The 11,896-nt window shown below is 46.2% G+C and overlaps 1 protein-coding gene across 1 annotated transcript; it reads left to right on the top strand.

Annotated features, from left to right (window-relative positions):
- Nucleotides 1–628: 628 nt before the first annotated feature.
- AFMID (arylformamidase) lies at nt 629–11,406 on the top strand. The gene is made up of 11 exons (XM_066617424.1): nt 629–693; nt 3,460–3,550; nt 4,168–4,272; nt 4,447–4,495; nt 4,709–4,794; nt 4,890–4,962; nt 5,991–6,088; nt 6,247–6,325; nt 8,512–8,644; nt 9,710–9,814; nt 10,978–11,406. The coding sequence occupies exons 1-11, from the start codon at nt 664–666 to the stop codon at nt 11,005–11,007; spliced, it is 879 nt and encodes a 292-aa protein (XP_066473521.1). The 5' UTR covers nt 629–663; the 3' UTR covers nt 11,008–11,406.
- Nucleotides 11,407–11,896: the final 490 nt, after the last annotated feature.

Genomic DNA, 11,896 nt, shown 5'->3' with positions numbered 1-11,896 from the left:
AGAGTAATTGTAATGTTGGCGTGAGACTCAGGGCCCAATCCTATCCAATTTCCAGGCTAGTGCTGCTGTGCCTATGGGGTATGCACTGCTTCCTGTGTTGGGGATGCAGTCACAGAGGCTTCCTCAAGGTATGAAAACATTTGTTTACCTCAGGAATGCATTGAGGTTACATCAGTGCTGGAAAGTTGGATAGGTTTGGGCCCTCAGACATTCTTCTGAAGCACTCAAAGTAGAAAGAATTCCTCTCAAAAAGGTGTTGGAAGAAAGGTATAGTGACCATAATGGCTCTCCCTGATTTCGGCATGTGCCTTCAAGTAGGGGAATATCAGTTTACTGAATTTCTGCAAGGTATCTGTTCTGAGACAAACCCTGAGACCTTATGCAACTGTCCTCCAGCTAAATCCCAGGGGAGGTACTGTATCTGCAAGCAAAGTTTGTATTTCCCTTATCAGTGATTTTCCCTTATCAGTGAGGCCTAGAGATTGCTGATCTAGCTCATGGGCGATCATTGGACACAGGTCAAGGAGGATCTGATTTGTTATACATTTCACTTTATTCCAAGAGGTTCCACGTGAGTAAAATCACATGGCTAGTAACCCCGAGCTGTTCTGCAGAACTGCACAGAACACACAGACTTAAGGAAATACAGCACAGCACAGTGACATGGGAAAGTGGCAAGAAATGACAAAGGAGGTAACAGGATTTGTTAGGTGTGAAACTGGTATGTGTGCAAATGAGTCAGATTTTCAAGGCTGCTATTGTGTAGTTACAGGCTCAAAAAAGATTCGGGATTTCCTTTGGGGGGAAAAGCAAGGGTTTTTTTTTTCTTAGAAAAACAACTGCCTATTGCTACAAAAGACAGTCAAAGACTAACAATACTGTACGTATCACTTTCATAGGCACAAGCCTGGTTCATCAGATACCTGAAGTTGATAATGGAGGTGTCCAAAATATGGGGAGAGAAATGTCTGTTATGTAAGGTCACAGAGAGACTTGTGGCACCTTAGCACATTTATTGTAGCATAAGCTTTCATGGACTTCATTTCATGTGGAGGGTCCTGCCCTGTATTCTGTGAAAGGTTATACTACAACAACCACACAAGTCTTTAAGGTTGTCTTTAAGTCTTTAACAAGATGCATTGTTATTTTTGCTGCAATGGACTAACATAGCTACCCTTCTAAAAGTGTTTGTTATTGTTTATTTATATATTTATTTAGATGAATTGTACTCCACCTTTCCCTCCAAAAGTTGAAAAGATAAAAGTGTATGTCTTGAAAGCAGATGTGGTATCTTAGGGCACAATCCTAACCAACTTTCTAGCACTGACTTAGCTGTGGCAATGTGGTGTGCACTGCATCCTCAAGCTAAGGGCATGTTTGTTACCTTACCTTGGGGGCTGCATTGCGGCTAAGTCAGTGCTGGAAAGTTGATTAGGATTGTGCCCTTAATCAGTTAACTGAAATTAACTTCCTAACACTACACAAACCAGTGTAGTGCAGTGGTCCTTATGCTAGGGGAAGTTGTAAGGGATGTTGTGACACCTGGTGAGTAAGCAGCGCTGGCGAAGTGGCCTGCACCTTGCTGATGCTGCATCCAGCCCAACAGTCACCAGCAGATTTGGGGTGGGCAGGGCAGAGTAGTTCTGAGGCAGGAAAGGGCATTTCAGGGCTGGGGGAGGGTGGATCAGGTCCAGGAAGGGGGGGTTTCGGCAGAGGCTATCATATCTTAACCCCCCTCCTGGGCGTCCTGGGCCATTTGGACATCCACCAGCTAAATCACTGGCAGAGATCCAAGTAGCCCCATAGAGCAGGCTGGGGCATTACTCAGGGTAAGAGGAAAATATCCCCTTACCCCAGGAGACCTCCAGCCTCCTAACTTGTGCTGGATACAGTGCAGGCCATGCAGCCTGTCTGTGCCAGTGCAGGTTAGGATTGGACTGTCAGTCACTAGGCATTCAGGCCCATATATTCTATGTGGAAACTCCGCCATTTGTTTTAAAATGAAAAGTTCCTTACTGTCTAACATGAAAGCTGAGCTCTATAATAGTGGTTTTCAGAATGTGTTCTGAAGAACTTTAGAATTCCTCAGAAGTGTTTCAGGAGTTCCTCAATGAGATCAGTCATGGCCAGTAAGTGTTCCTGAAAGACAGTTGGTATGTTCCCACAATGTATGCACAGTGCGAGAGTGGGGCCCCAAAAGCCTCATCAGTACCTTCTGTGAAGTGAAACAAAGATGTGGTGTCCTCTGCTGTGTGAAGTTTCTTCTGTGGCCAGTTTTTATATGAGGTTCGTTGACAAACAAGTCAATGTGGAACTGAACTGGCTATGAGCACAATCCTAACCAGGTCTACTCAGAAGTAAATCCTATTTTGTTCAATGGGGCTTACTCTCAGGAAAGTGTGGTTAGGATTGCAGCCTATGATCCTATTCCTTCCTACTATGCTAGTGTCCCTCAGCTGACACTTGCAGTTCCTTGCTGTGTGGCTAGGATGGGGGGGGGGATGTGAGCAAACTGCACCACCAAAGGGAAAATGTGATTTATCTTTGAAGTGTCTGTATTTAGTAACATGTTGCTCAACTGAGTTGTCAAATAATTTTTAATCTTCAGACTAAGCATCAAACTACATGTTACCTTAAACCTGGAAGTAACAGACAGGCCTAAAACAGGAAGTGGCTCTCTTAGGGCCCAATCCTATCCAATTTTCCAGTGTTGGTGCAGCTGTGCCAATGGGGCATGCACTGCATCCTGTAGTGGGGAGGCAGTCACAGACGGTCCCTCAAGGTATGGGAACATCTGATCCCTTACCTTGCAGCTGCATTACAGCAGCACTGGTGCTAGAAATTTGGATAGGACTGGGTCCTTAAACCCTAAAACAGCTGGAGGGGGGTAATTTGGCATGGGGGCATAGTGAGGGAGTTTAATTTTTTCTCTGTCTGTCTGCTGTTTTTACATTGAAAGTCACCCCTGAAGTGGCTATTTCCACAATTTTGCCTCAGGGAGCAATTTCTGGCACAAAAACAACAGAGAGGGAAAATGTTACCCTCACCATATGCTGTGCGCTCTTCTTGAACGTGACCCTCTCTGTCACTGTTTTGGGGTTCCTGCTTTCAGCCTGCCTGCTACTGTTGGGTTTAAGGCAATGTGTATTTTGACCCTAAGAAACAACATAAAAAATGCTGCACTGGTTGTATTTTATGGCCCCTTGTAGAACCTGCATTTGTACTCCTGTGTAGCAGTTGGTCTGCCTATGATTCTTCCCTCCTGCCAGTAGCATACAGGTGCCCCTCAAATCTTATCTTTACCTTCCTGTCTGCTCCCTCCTGCCATTACTATGCAGCTATGCACCTTTTCCAGCTTGTGGTTATTCTCTCCAGAAACTGTCAGCGTTTCCTACTTTGACCCTCTGGGCATAAAGGTCCAATGCAGCCCATGCTAGCCCTTTTTTTCTCCTCTTGTAGGAACTGGAGACTCAGTACTCCCCTAGTAGGTGGTCTCCATGGCTGGACAAGGATGCTGTGATCGAGGCTCATGTGCAGGCAGTGAGTGAAGGTAAAAGACCTATGGGCAGTCCAGGAGTCAGTGGCATGTATGATAGGGGTAAACAGAAGGTAGAACACCAGTGAACCACTGACCAGTTTCCAGGAGACCACTTAGCACTTTGTCTGGTTACTGGGATTCTTGCACACAATGCAGGAGAAGTCAGTCTTTGGTCTGATCCAACAAAGGCAGCCCCTGCTTTCTTCAGTGTCCTCAGGACTACTTAATACAGTACATGACTTCCGTCTGTGTCTTGTGATGATACCCCTTTGTCCTGTAAATTTAAAACACATTGGTGGATTGTAGGAGCTCTAATAATAATAAGTGTAAAAAGTAGACCAGTCAGCCCATCCCAGTACAGAAGAGAGAAAGATAAATAGGAAGAGCTGCAAGAGACATTGTGTGGCAGCATCTCTCTCCAGACTCCTTTAAGAGCAAGGGCAAAGAGCTTTAAGATTTCTCCTTTAAGAGCAAGGGCAAAGCTGACCTTGATCTCCCCACAACCTGAAAAAATGACAGTCATTTGTGACTGTATAGGTAGCTAGAGCTGCTTAGAAGTGTGGGAGGACAGCCCAGGTATGATGTGTTTGTGTTTTACCTACCTCTTTGTGTTTTCCCTCATTCTACAGGAACTCAAAGTGCCCAGGCTGCCACCCAGACATTGCTGAACGTGCCCTATGGGTTGGGTGAGGGAGAGAAGCTTGATGTATATCTTCCTAAAGAGCTCTGTGAAAGTATGAGTGCAAGGGAACACACTGGAAAGGAATCAGTGGGGTGGGGAGAAGGGAAAAGGAGATGTATAGATCTGGTTGTGGCTAGGAGCCACCTTGGGGAAGAAAGGGAGTGGGTGGGGCATTACTGAGCTTTGTGATGATCGCTGCCTGACTATTTATGGGGTCCTTTTCCAGCCTTTCCCTTGGTCCTCTACATTCATGGTGGTTACTGGCAATTCCTGAGGTGAGTTGGGCTGGAAGTTTCTTCAATCCATGAAAGCTGTAGCCCTAGTCCTTTGGCCACAGGACCCAAATGGGATGGTGTTCCAGCCAGCAGAACTCCTTGCCCTTGCCTGGGACCTCCATTCTCCTTGGCCTGGGAAACTGGAATACTGATTAGGATGGGAGGCTTGAGTGTGATCATTTGTGGTTTTTCCTTCTGACTTCCCACCTCTAGTAAAGATGTTTCAGGTTTTGCTGCACAGCCTCTAGTGACCCACGGCATTGCCTTGGCTGCAGTTGGTTATGATGTGGCACCCAAAGGTATGTGACTGTGGTAGAAGCAGTTTTCCCTCTCTGCTATGCAGTTATCTCCCTAACCTCTCATGCCATACCTAGATGTTGTGCTTTTTGCCCAGGCCAGCTGGAATTGATGGTGAGGCAGGTGCGACGCAGTGTGGTGTTTGCAGTTCAGCAGTACACCGGAATCAGGTAGGAGGTGCATGTTGGATATTACAGTGAGATACTGTGCTGTGAGATGTTCCAAGGTGGATACACACAGCAGCCTTCGGAAGGGGAGCCCTGGGGACCAGTCCCACCCAGTGGCGTAGCTAAGGGGGTGCAGGGGGTAGCAGTCGCACCAGGCAAAAAGCTTTAGGGGGGCAGCAAGCTGAGCTTGACACCAGTGGCCAAAATTGTGAAAAAATTTGGTATGTACGAATAATAGTATCATGTTATATATCATTGGAAAGGTAATTTAAATCAGAATGCAATGAAACAAACCCTATTTGAATATCTGTATTCTATTAAGAGGTATGGTCAATTAACCAGAAAATGAAAACGCAACTGCCTTAAGGAACAAAAAGTAGATTTTCTTAAATCAAAACTGACCCATGAGACTGATCGTTCTGATAGACAATGAGATGTTGTTATGATACAGCATGGAACCACTAAGATGTTAATATGAGTCGGCTCTCATTTCCATGTATCATAACACAGCTACTCCTGCTAACTGGTAAAGAGGCCCTTTTTCAAGTGGTATTCCTCTTATATTTAGCAGGGGGAGAATAACCATCCCTCTTCACCCCAACACAATGTCTCTAACCAATAAGGGGCACGCTTTTTATTTATTTACTTAACTAAATTTGATTTTGTCATGGAGGGGGGCTACAAAATCTTCTTTGATCCCAGGTAGCATATATATATATTAGCTATGCCACTGGCTGGGGAGCAATGGCAGATCAAGTCTTTGGTGAACTGTTGGAGGGGGAGGCAGGTTCCCCCCCCAATTTGCACTTTTTAAAAAGCCCGAGTGTGATGTCACTTCTAGCTGTGACATCACTTCTGGGGCATCATTTTGAGCTCTGCTCATTAGCTACGCCACTGGTACCCAAGACCAGCATGGGGCTTATGGAGGCCCTTGATTTGTTTTGAGTTTTGATGCTTCTGGCAGTCTTGGCCTTTCTACCCTGGTCAGAGCCTCTTGCTTGTTCATTGCACCCTGTTTCATTTGCCTTTAGTGGTGTTTACCTGCTTGGTCACTCAGCAGGGGCTCACCTGGCAGCCATGGTGCTTTCAACGGATTGGACAGAGTTTGGAGTTGTGCCGAACATCAAAGGTACTGCTTGGGCAATATGCATTCCATTTTTCAAGCCATTTCCCTTGCCTGAACTAATTGTAGCTCCCTGGAGTGCCAGATGAAACAGCCTGAATTTTGTGAATTGGAGGGGGCCAAGCTGGAGTCTCATTTTGTGACTTTGTACCTTTCTTCTCCAGGAGCTTTTCTGGTGAGTGGTGTGTATGACCTGGAGCCCATAACACACACCTATGTCAATGATGTCCTGAACATGAGCCGGTGAGAGTGACATCTTAGAACATGAATGTTCCACCTGTGGAAGGGAGCAAAGTTACAGAAGGTCTCAGGCCATCTCCCCCACCAAATGTGTTTCCATGGCTTTCTGATGTTAACAGCCCATAGCAGATGAGTGGATGGGTCAGCAGCAACTGCATGGCCTAACACAACTACTCATCAAGTCCCAGGAGAAGTCTGCTCATCAACAGGCATGTCTAATGTATTGCTGTGGACAACTGACTGCAGCTTTTTAAGCCTGTATCAGTTACATATCTTTGACTTCAAAGCTTGAAACAGGCCTTACTTCCCTAGAGAAACATACAGCCACACTCAGGGATCACTCTCACTGTTGTAGTCTGACCACAGATACATAGAAGCTTTGGGTTCTCTATAGTTAACTATTGTATTTCCCTGGCCTCCCCTAGATAAATATCAGGCTCTTCTGACCGACTCACACAATTCCTCACTGTTTATTGCTTTCCACTTTCTCATGTCATCTACCTCTATACACTCACACACACATTTTGCCTCTGAGCAGTCTTCACTCACACACTTCTTGTGTCCTCTGCACTCTGCACTGTATCAGATAGATATGCAGTCTGAACATACAAAAACCTGCTGGACCCCAAATACCCAAACACTCACAGCCCAATCCTAACTAAATCCCCCCCCCCCGCCACAGATGCAGCCATGTCAACAGAGCACACACTGTTTCCTGGGGACAGGGGGAGAGTCCTGGACACCTCTTCTTCCCTGGTAGGTCTACTTGAACCTGCATCAGCTGATGCATCCAAGTGGCCCTAGGAAGCAAGACTGAGGGCATAATCCTAACCAATTTTCCAGCACCAAGGTAAGGACAATGCAACTCCGAGATAAGGGAACAAACATTGCTTTACCTTGAGGAGGCCTCCATGATTGCCCCCCCAACTGGAGGATGCACCACATGACCCTCTGGCACAGCTATGCGAGTGCTGGAAAGTTGGTTAGGATTGCACCCTAAGGCTGTGAAGTGGGACGGAATATCGGTAGAGCTGCTGCTGCCAATAACCACCCCTTCCTGCCCTTGACACACCCCAGTTCCCACCCTGTACTTCCCCCTCCCTGTCCCGTTCTGGTGTTGGAGCATCTTTGTGGGCCACTGTTGCACAGCTGGTGCAACTTGCCGTTTCCACTGGTGGTCTGATTGCATATGACAGCGCATCACAGCTTGCAATGCCTGAAATTGAATGCACTAGTTTTGATGGTGTAGTGGCCTGTTAGAATTGTGCCCTCATATACCTTGCTTGCACTCCTAAGGGTAAATGCTTGCAAAAAATGGCGCTGGGGTGGTGGTGGACAGGTAGATGAAAGTGTTGATCCAATGTGCGGCAGCAGTGAAGAAGGCCAATTCTATGCTTGGGATCATTGGAAAAGGTATTGAGAACAAAACAGCTAATCTTATAATGCAGTTGTACGAATCGATGGTAAGGCCACACCTGGAGTATTGCGTCCAGTTCTGGTCACCACATCTCAAAAAGGATATAGTGGAAATGGAAAAGGTGCAAAAGAGAGCAACTAAGATGATTACTGGGCTGGGGCACCTTCCTTATGAGAAAAGGCTACGGCGTTTGGGCCTCTTTAGCCTAGAAAAGAGATGCCTGAGGGGGGACATGATTGAGACATACAAAATTATGCATGGGAAGGATAAAGTGGATAAAGAGATGCTCTTTAGACTCTCACATAACACCAGAAGAGTTGGGAGAGTTAGGACAGACAAAATAAAATATTTCTTTACTCAGCGTGTGGTTGGTCTGTGGAACTCCTTGCCACAGGATGTAGTGACAGCATCTGGCCTGGATGCCTTTAAAAGGGGATTGGACAAGTTTCTGGAGGAAAAATCCATTACGGGTTACAAGCCATGATGTGCATGTACAACCTCCTGATTATAGAAATGGGCTGTGTCAGAATGCCAGATGCAAGGGAGGGCATCAGGATGTAGGTCTCGTTATCTGGTGTGCTCCCTGGGGCATTTAGTGGGCCGCTGTGAGATACAGGAAGCTGGACTAGATGGGCCTATGGCCTGATCCAGTGGGGCTGTTCTTATGTTCTTATGTAATGTGCTATGTGTAGAAATTCCATATTCCTTTGCCTTATAAATAGGCCTGCACCCTTTAATCTCTGCACTGTCTGAACCAACTGTCTTTCCTCAGGGAAGTGGCCCAGTGGAACAGCCCTTTGAGGTGTGTGCCTAAACTGGAGGGCAAGAGGGCTTGCCAGATACTTATTGCTGTAGCACAGCATGACTCACCTGAGTTTCACAGGCAATCCCAGGAATATTTTGAGGTATGCTCACCGTTGGAGTTGGTTTGAAATGTAGGGATTCCATGATCCAGAGAGGTTGTTGAAATCCGCTTGTCTTAACCAAAGCCAGGCAGGGAATCTCCACCCACTTCCACCTGCTATTGCTGTACTTGGCTACCCAAGGAAACATAAGAATAACCACAGTCAAATAGGCTATCTAGCCTATTTATAATAAAGACTTCCTGCTTGCCTTGGTCTCATGTGCCCTGCCTGTGAACAACCATACAGTTGCACTTGGATGCAAACATTTTTAAGCATGCACTTTTGTATGTAAAAGCATGTGTATGAATTAATGTGCAAATGTGTTTATGCTTTGGAAGTGTTCTATAGAAGTAGAAGGATTTAAAGAAGTATCTCTATATACAGTTGTGTGTGGCATGTATACATGAGATCGTGTCCATTGAAGCAGGCAATGTGCAGTCACTCATGCTCCTCTGTGCATGTACTGGTGCATGTGGGGCTGCTGCCTAAGACCTTGCCTACTACTTTGCTTTGTACCTCTGGCCTCCTTCATACCTCTTCATACCAGTTGCTCTTAGCTGTGAATCACTGGGACTGCCACCACCCTTCCTTCTAATCTTAATTCCCCAGCTAGCAGAGCCTTGAATCTCTTAAAGCAGTGGTTCCTAACCTTTAGAAGCCCACAGTCCACTGATGCAAAAATTGGAATTGTCATGGACCACTTGGGTTGTGGTGAGTCTGGTCTCTGCCTTCTCTGGTGGTCCATCTCCCAAGCACTCCCCCATGGACTGTCAGAGAGGACGGAGAATGGCCTGCCCACAGTCACGGCTGACACTTCAGTGGTTGTGGCTGTTGGCAGTCCATTCTCTGCCTTCTTTGGTGGTCCATGGGAGACTGCTTGCATGGTGAGAAACTGGAAGTGATCAAAGGTGATTTTTTTTCTGAGACTTCACAGACCACTTCTCAGAGTCTTGCAGACCACCTGTGGTCCCTAGACCACAGGTTGGGAACTAGTGTCTTAGAGAAAGGGCATTGCAACTGCCATTGTGAGGACAGTTTTGTTAAAATTCCTGCTGCTTTCTCCAGGCTCTACGTGCAGCTGGCTGGAGTGCCTCTTTGCTGGACGTTGCAGACACTGATCACTTTAATGTCATTGAGAAGCTCTCCCAAGAGGACTATCTTCTCACACAGGTAAATGAGCTGAAGTAAAATGATAGTGACTGCCATGAAAGGTGGTGTGAGTGCTGATGTATGCTAGGAGCAATTCTTATGGCAGGGCATGACAATCTGCATCTCCAGAATGACAAGGAACAATGAGGAAATTGGTGGTTAATGAAAACTGCCAATCATAGCAAGCATGGTGGTTGTATTCAATTATTTAATTAATAAATTCTGCCTTGGCTGTGAAATGTGTAAACTTTGTGTCAAGTCAGACCCAGAAAAGACAATGAGGCTCCCTTCATACACAAACACCCACTGGCATGTGAGTCATTTCTGTGTGGTATCATCCCAGTCTCAAGGGAGTGTGAAAATATTCCAGTCTTGTGAGTGAGGAGGATTACATGGGCCTTTCTCACCCTAATGTTTCTTTCCCTCCAAGTAGAGCACTAATCAACAGGGAGAGATCAGACTGGCCCAAGACCTCCTGGCACTTGAGGCGCCATGCCAAATGCTGTCCCCTCACCCCCATCTAGTGATGAGCTGGTCTTTGCTGCTTTCACTCCCTGGTTTGGAAAAAGAAGAGGGAAATGAGAAGGAACTGGGGAGGAGAAGAGAGTTCTACCCTGTCCCCCTCTTCCTTTTCCAATCCAGGGAGCGGGAGCACAGCAGGAGGAGGAAGAGCACTAGTGGAGAATGGATAGACAGGGATAGGCGCCTTTGGCTCAGTAGGGTAGCTAGAGGGGGTGCAAAACACATGCATGTTTGCCTGGTGCCTCACCGCAAATGGCCCCTCCCCCTCTGTGCCATTCTGGGCTGGTAGAACAAAATGGAGGCGTGTTTTGCATCCCCTCTACCTATGTTACTGCCCTGGCCAATCTGCTGCCTGAGGCAACTGCCTCAGTTGGCCTCATGGATGGATCAGCCCTGGGAAAGACCCATGCACTTGGCCATGCCCATGCAGTTGGAATATTCGCACACATTCCCTAGTAGTGTAGAATTGCTCTGTAGAGAACTAGCTCCACAGATCAGAGAGAGACAGAACCTGGCCTTTTTTTTTTTTTTTTGGTCTATTTCAATCCATGTTTCCCCTCCCCCAAATTGCAGCTTACTTCATTATTTAAAAAATATGTGCACATTATAATGTTCTGCAAAGAAAATGCATTGAAATATGTGCCTGTGGCTTGATATTTCAGATGATTTTGCAAATGATTTCAAGAGGTTGATTGGCTGCAACCTTCATCCTGATGGCTCCATCAACAACCATAAGCGTGTCCTGCCCTGTTGGTACATGTCCCCTTCCTTCATTGTTTTTCTGCAGTGCTTTTGTATCTCAGACTGAGAATGAACTTCCTGCTATCGACTCTCTCAACTGCAATCCTGTTCAGTCCAGAAATCAATTTGGAAGAGACAAGTCTGTTCAAATGGAAATCTGAAACATGCATTTGTCTCGATTGCTTTGGAGGGTACTTGTTTTGGAAGAGGACGTGGTTCCTTTCTCATGGACTCTCTGACGCAGTCAGGCTTATCAGTGGACTTGGATTCCTCCTCCTTGCTCCTGTGAAAGGCTTCTTCCCTCACTGCCATTTGAGAACATTAAGATAAAACCAAGGTATAAATTACAACTGCATTGTGCCTGTAAATCACTTTGCCCCATGAGATGGTCTGGAAAAGAATCTGTGAACACAGACAAGGCATAATTGCTGTACAAATCACCATGATTCCTTATTCAGCTCAGTAAGTCTCCCCAGTAAAAACAGGTTTCCTTCACTTAACAGCAATTGAATGTCTGATGCTCTGGGTACTGTGCATCTCCCATATACAGTGTAAGAGACCTATCAAGATTAACCTATCAAGTCTATATTGTCTTCTCTAATTGGCAGTGGCTCTCCAAGATCTCAAAATTCATTCCTATTCTGCTGTCTCAGATCCTTTAAGTGCATGTACCAGGACTGAACCTGGGGCCCTCTGCACAAAAACACTTGCTCTGCCACTGAGCTGTGTGCCCTCCTAAATATCTAGAGGTGTCAAGCTCACCTGACTCCAAGGCCAGTGCTATCATTAGGCCAACCAGGCAGCCGCCTAGGGTGCAGACCTCAGAAGGACACAGTACTG

Source organism: Tiliqua scincoides, chromosome 2 (assembly GCF_035046505.1).
Source record: "Tiliqua scincoides isolate rTilSci1 chromosome 2, rTilSci1.hap2, whole genome shotgun sequence".
NCBI lineage: Eukaryota > Metazoa > Chordata > Lepidosauria > Squamata > Scincidae > Tiliqua > Tiliqua scincoides.
The sequence above is the reverse complement of the archived record's forward strand: the minus strand, read 5'-3'. Positions and strand labels throughout refer to the sequence as shown.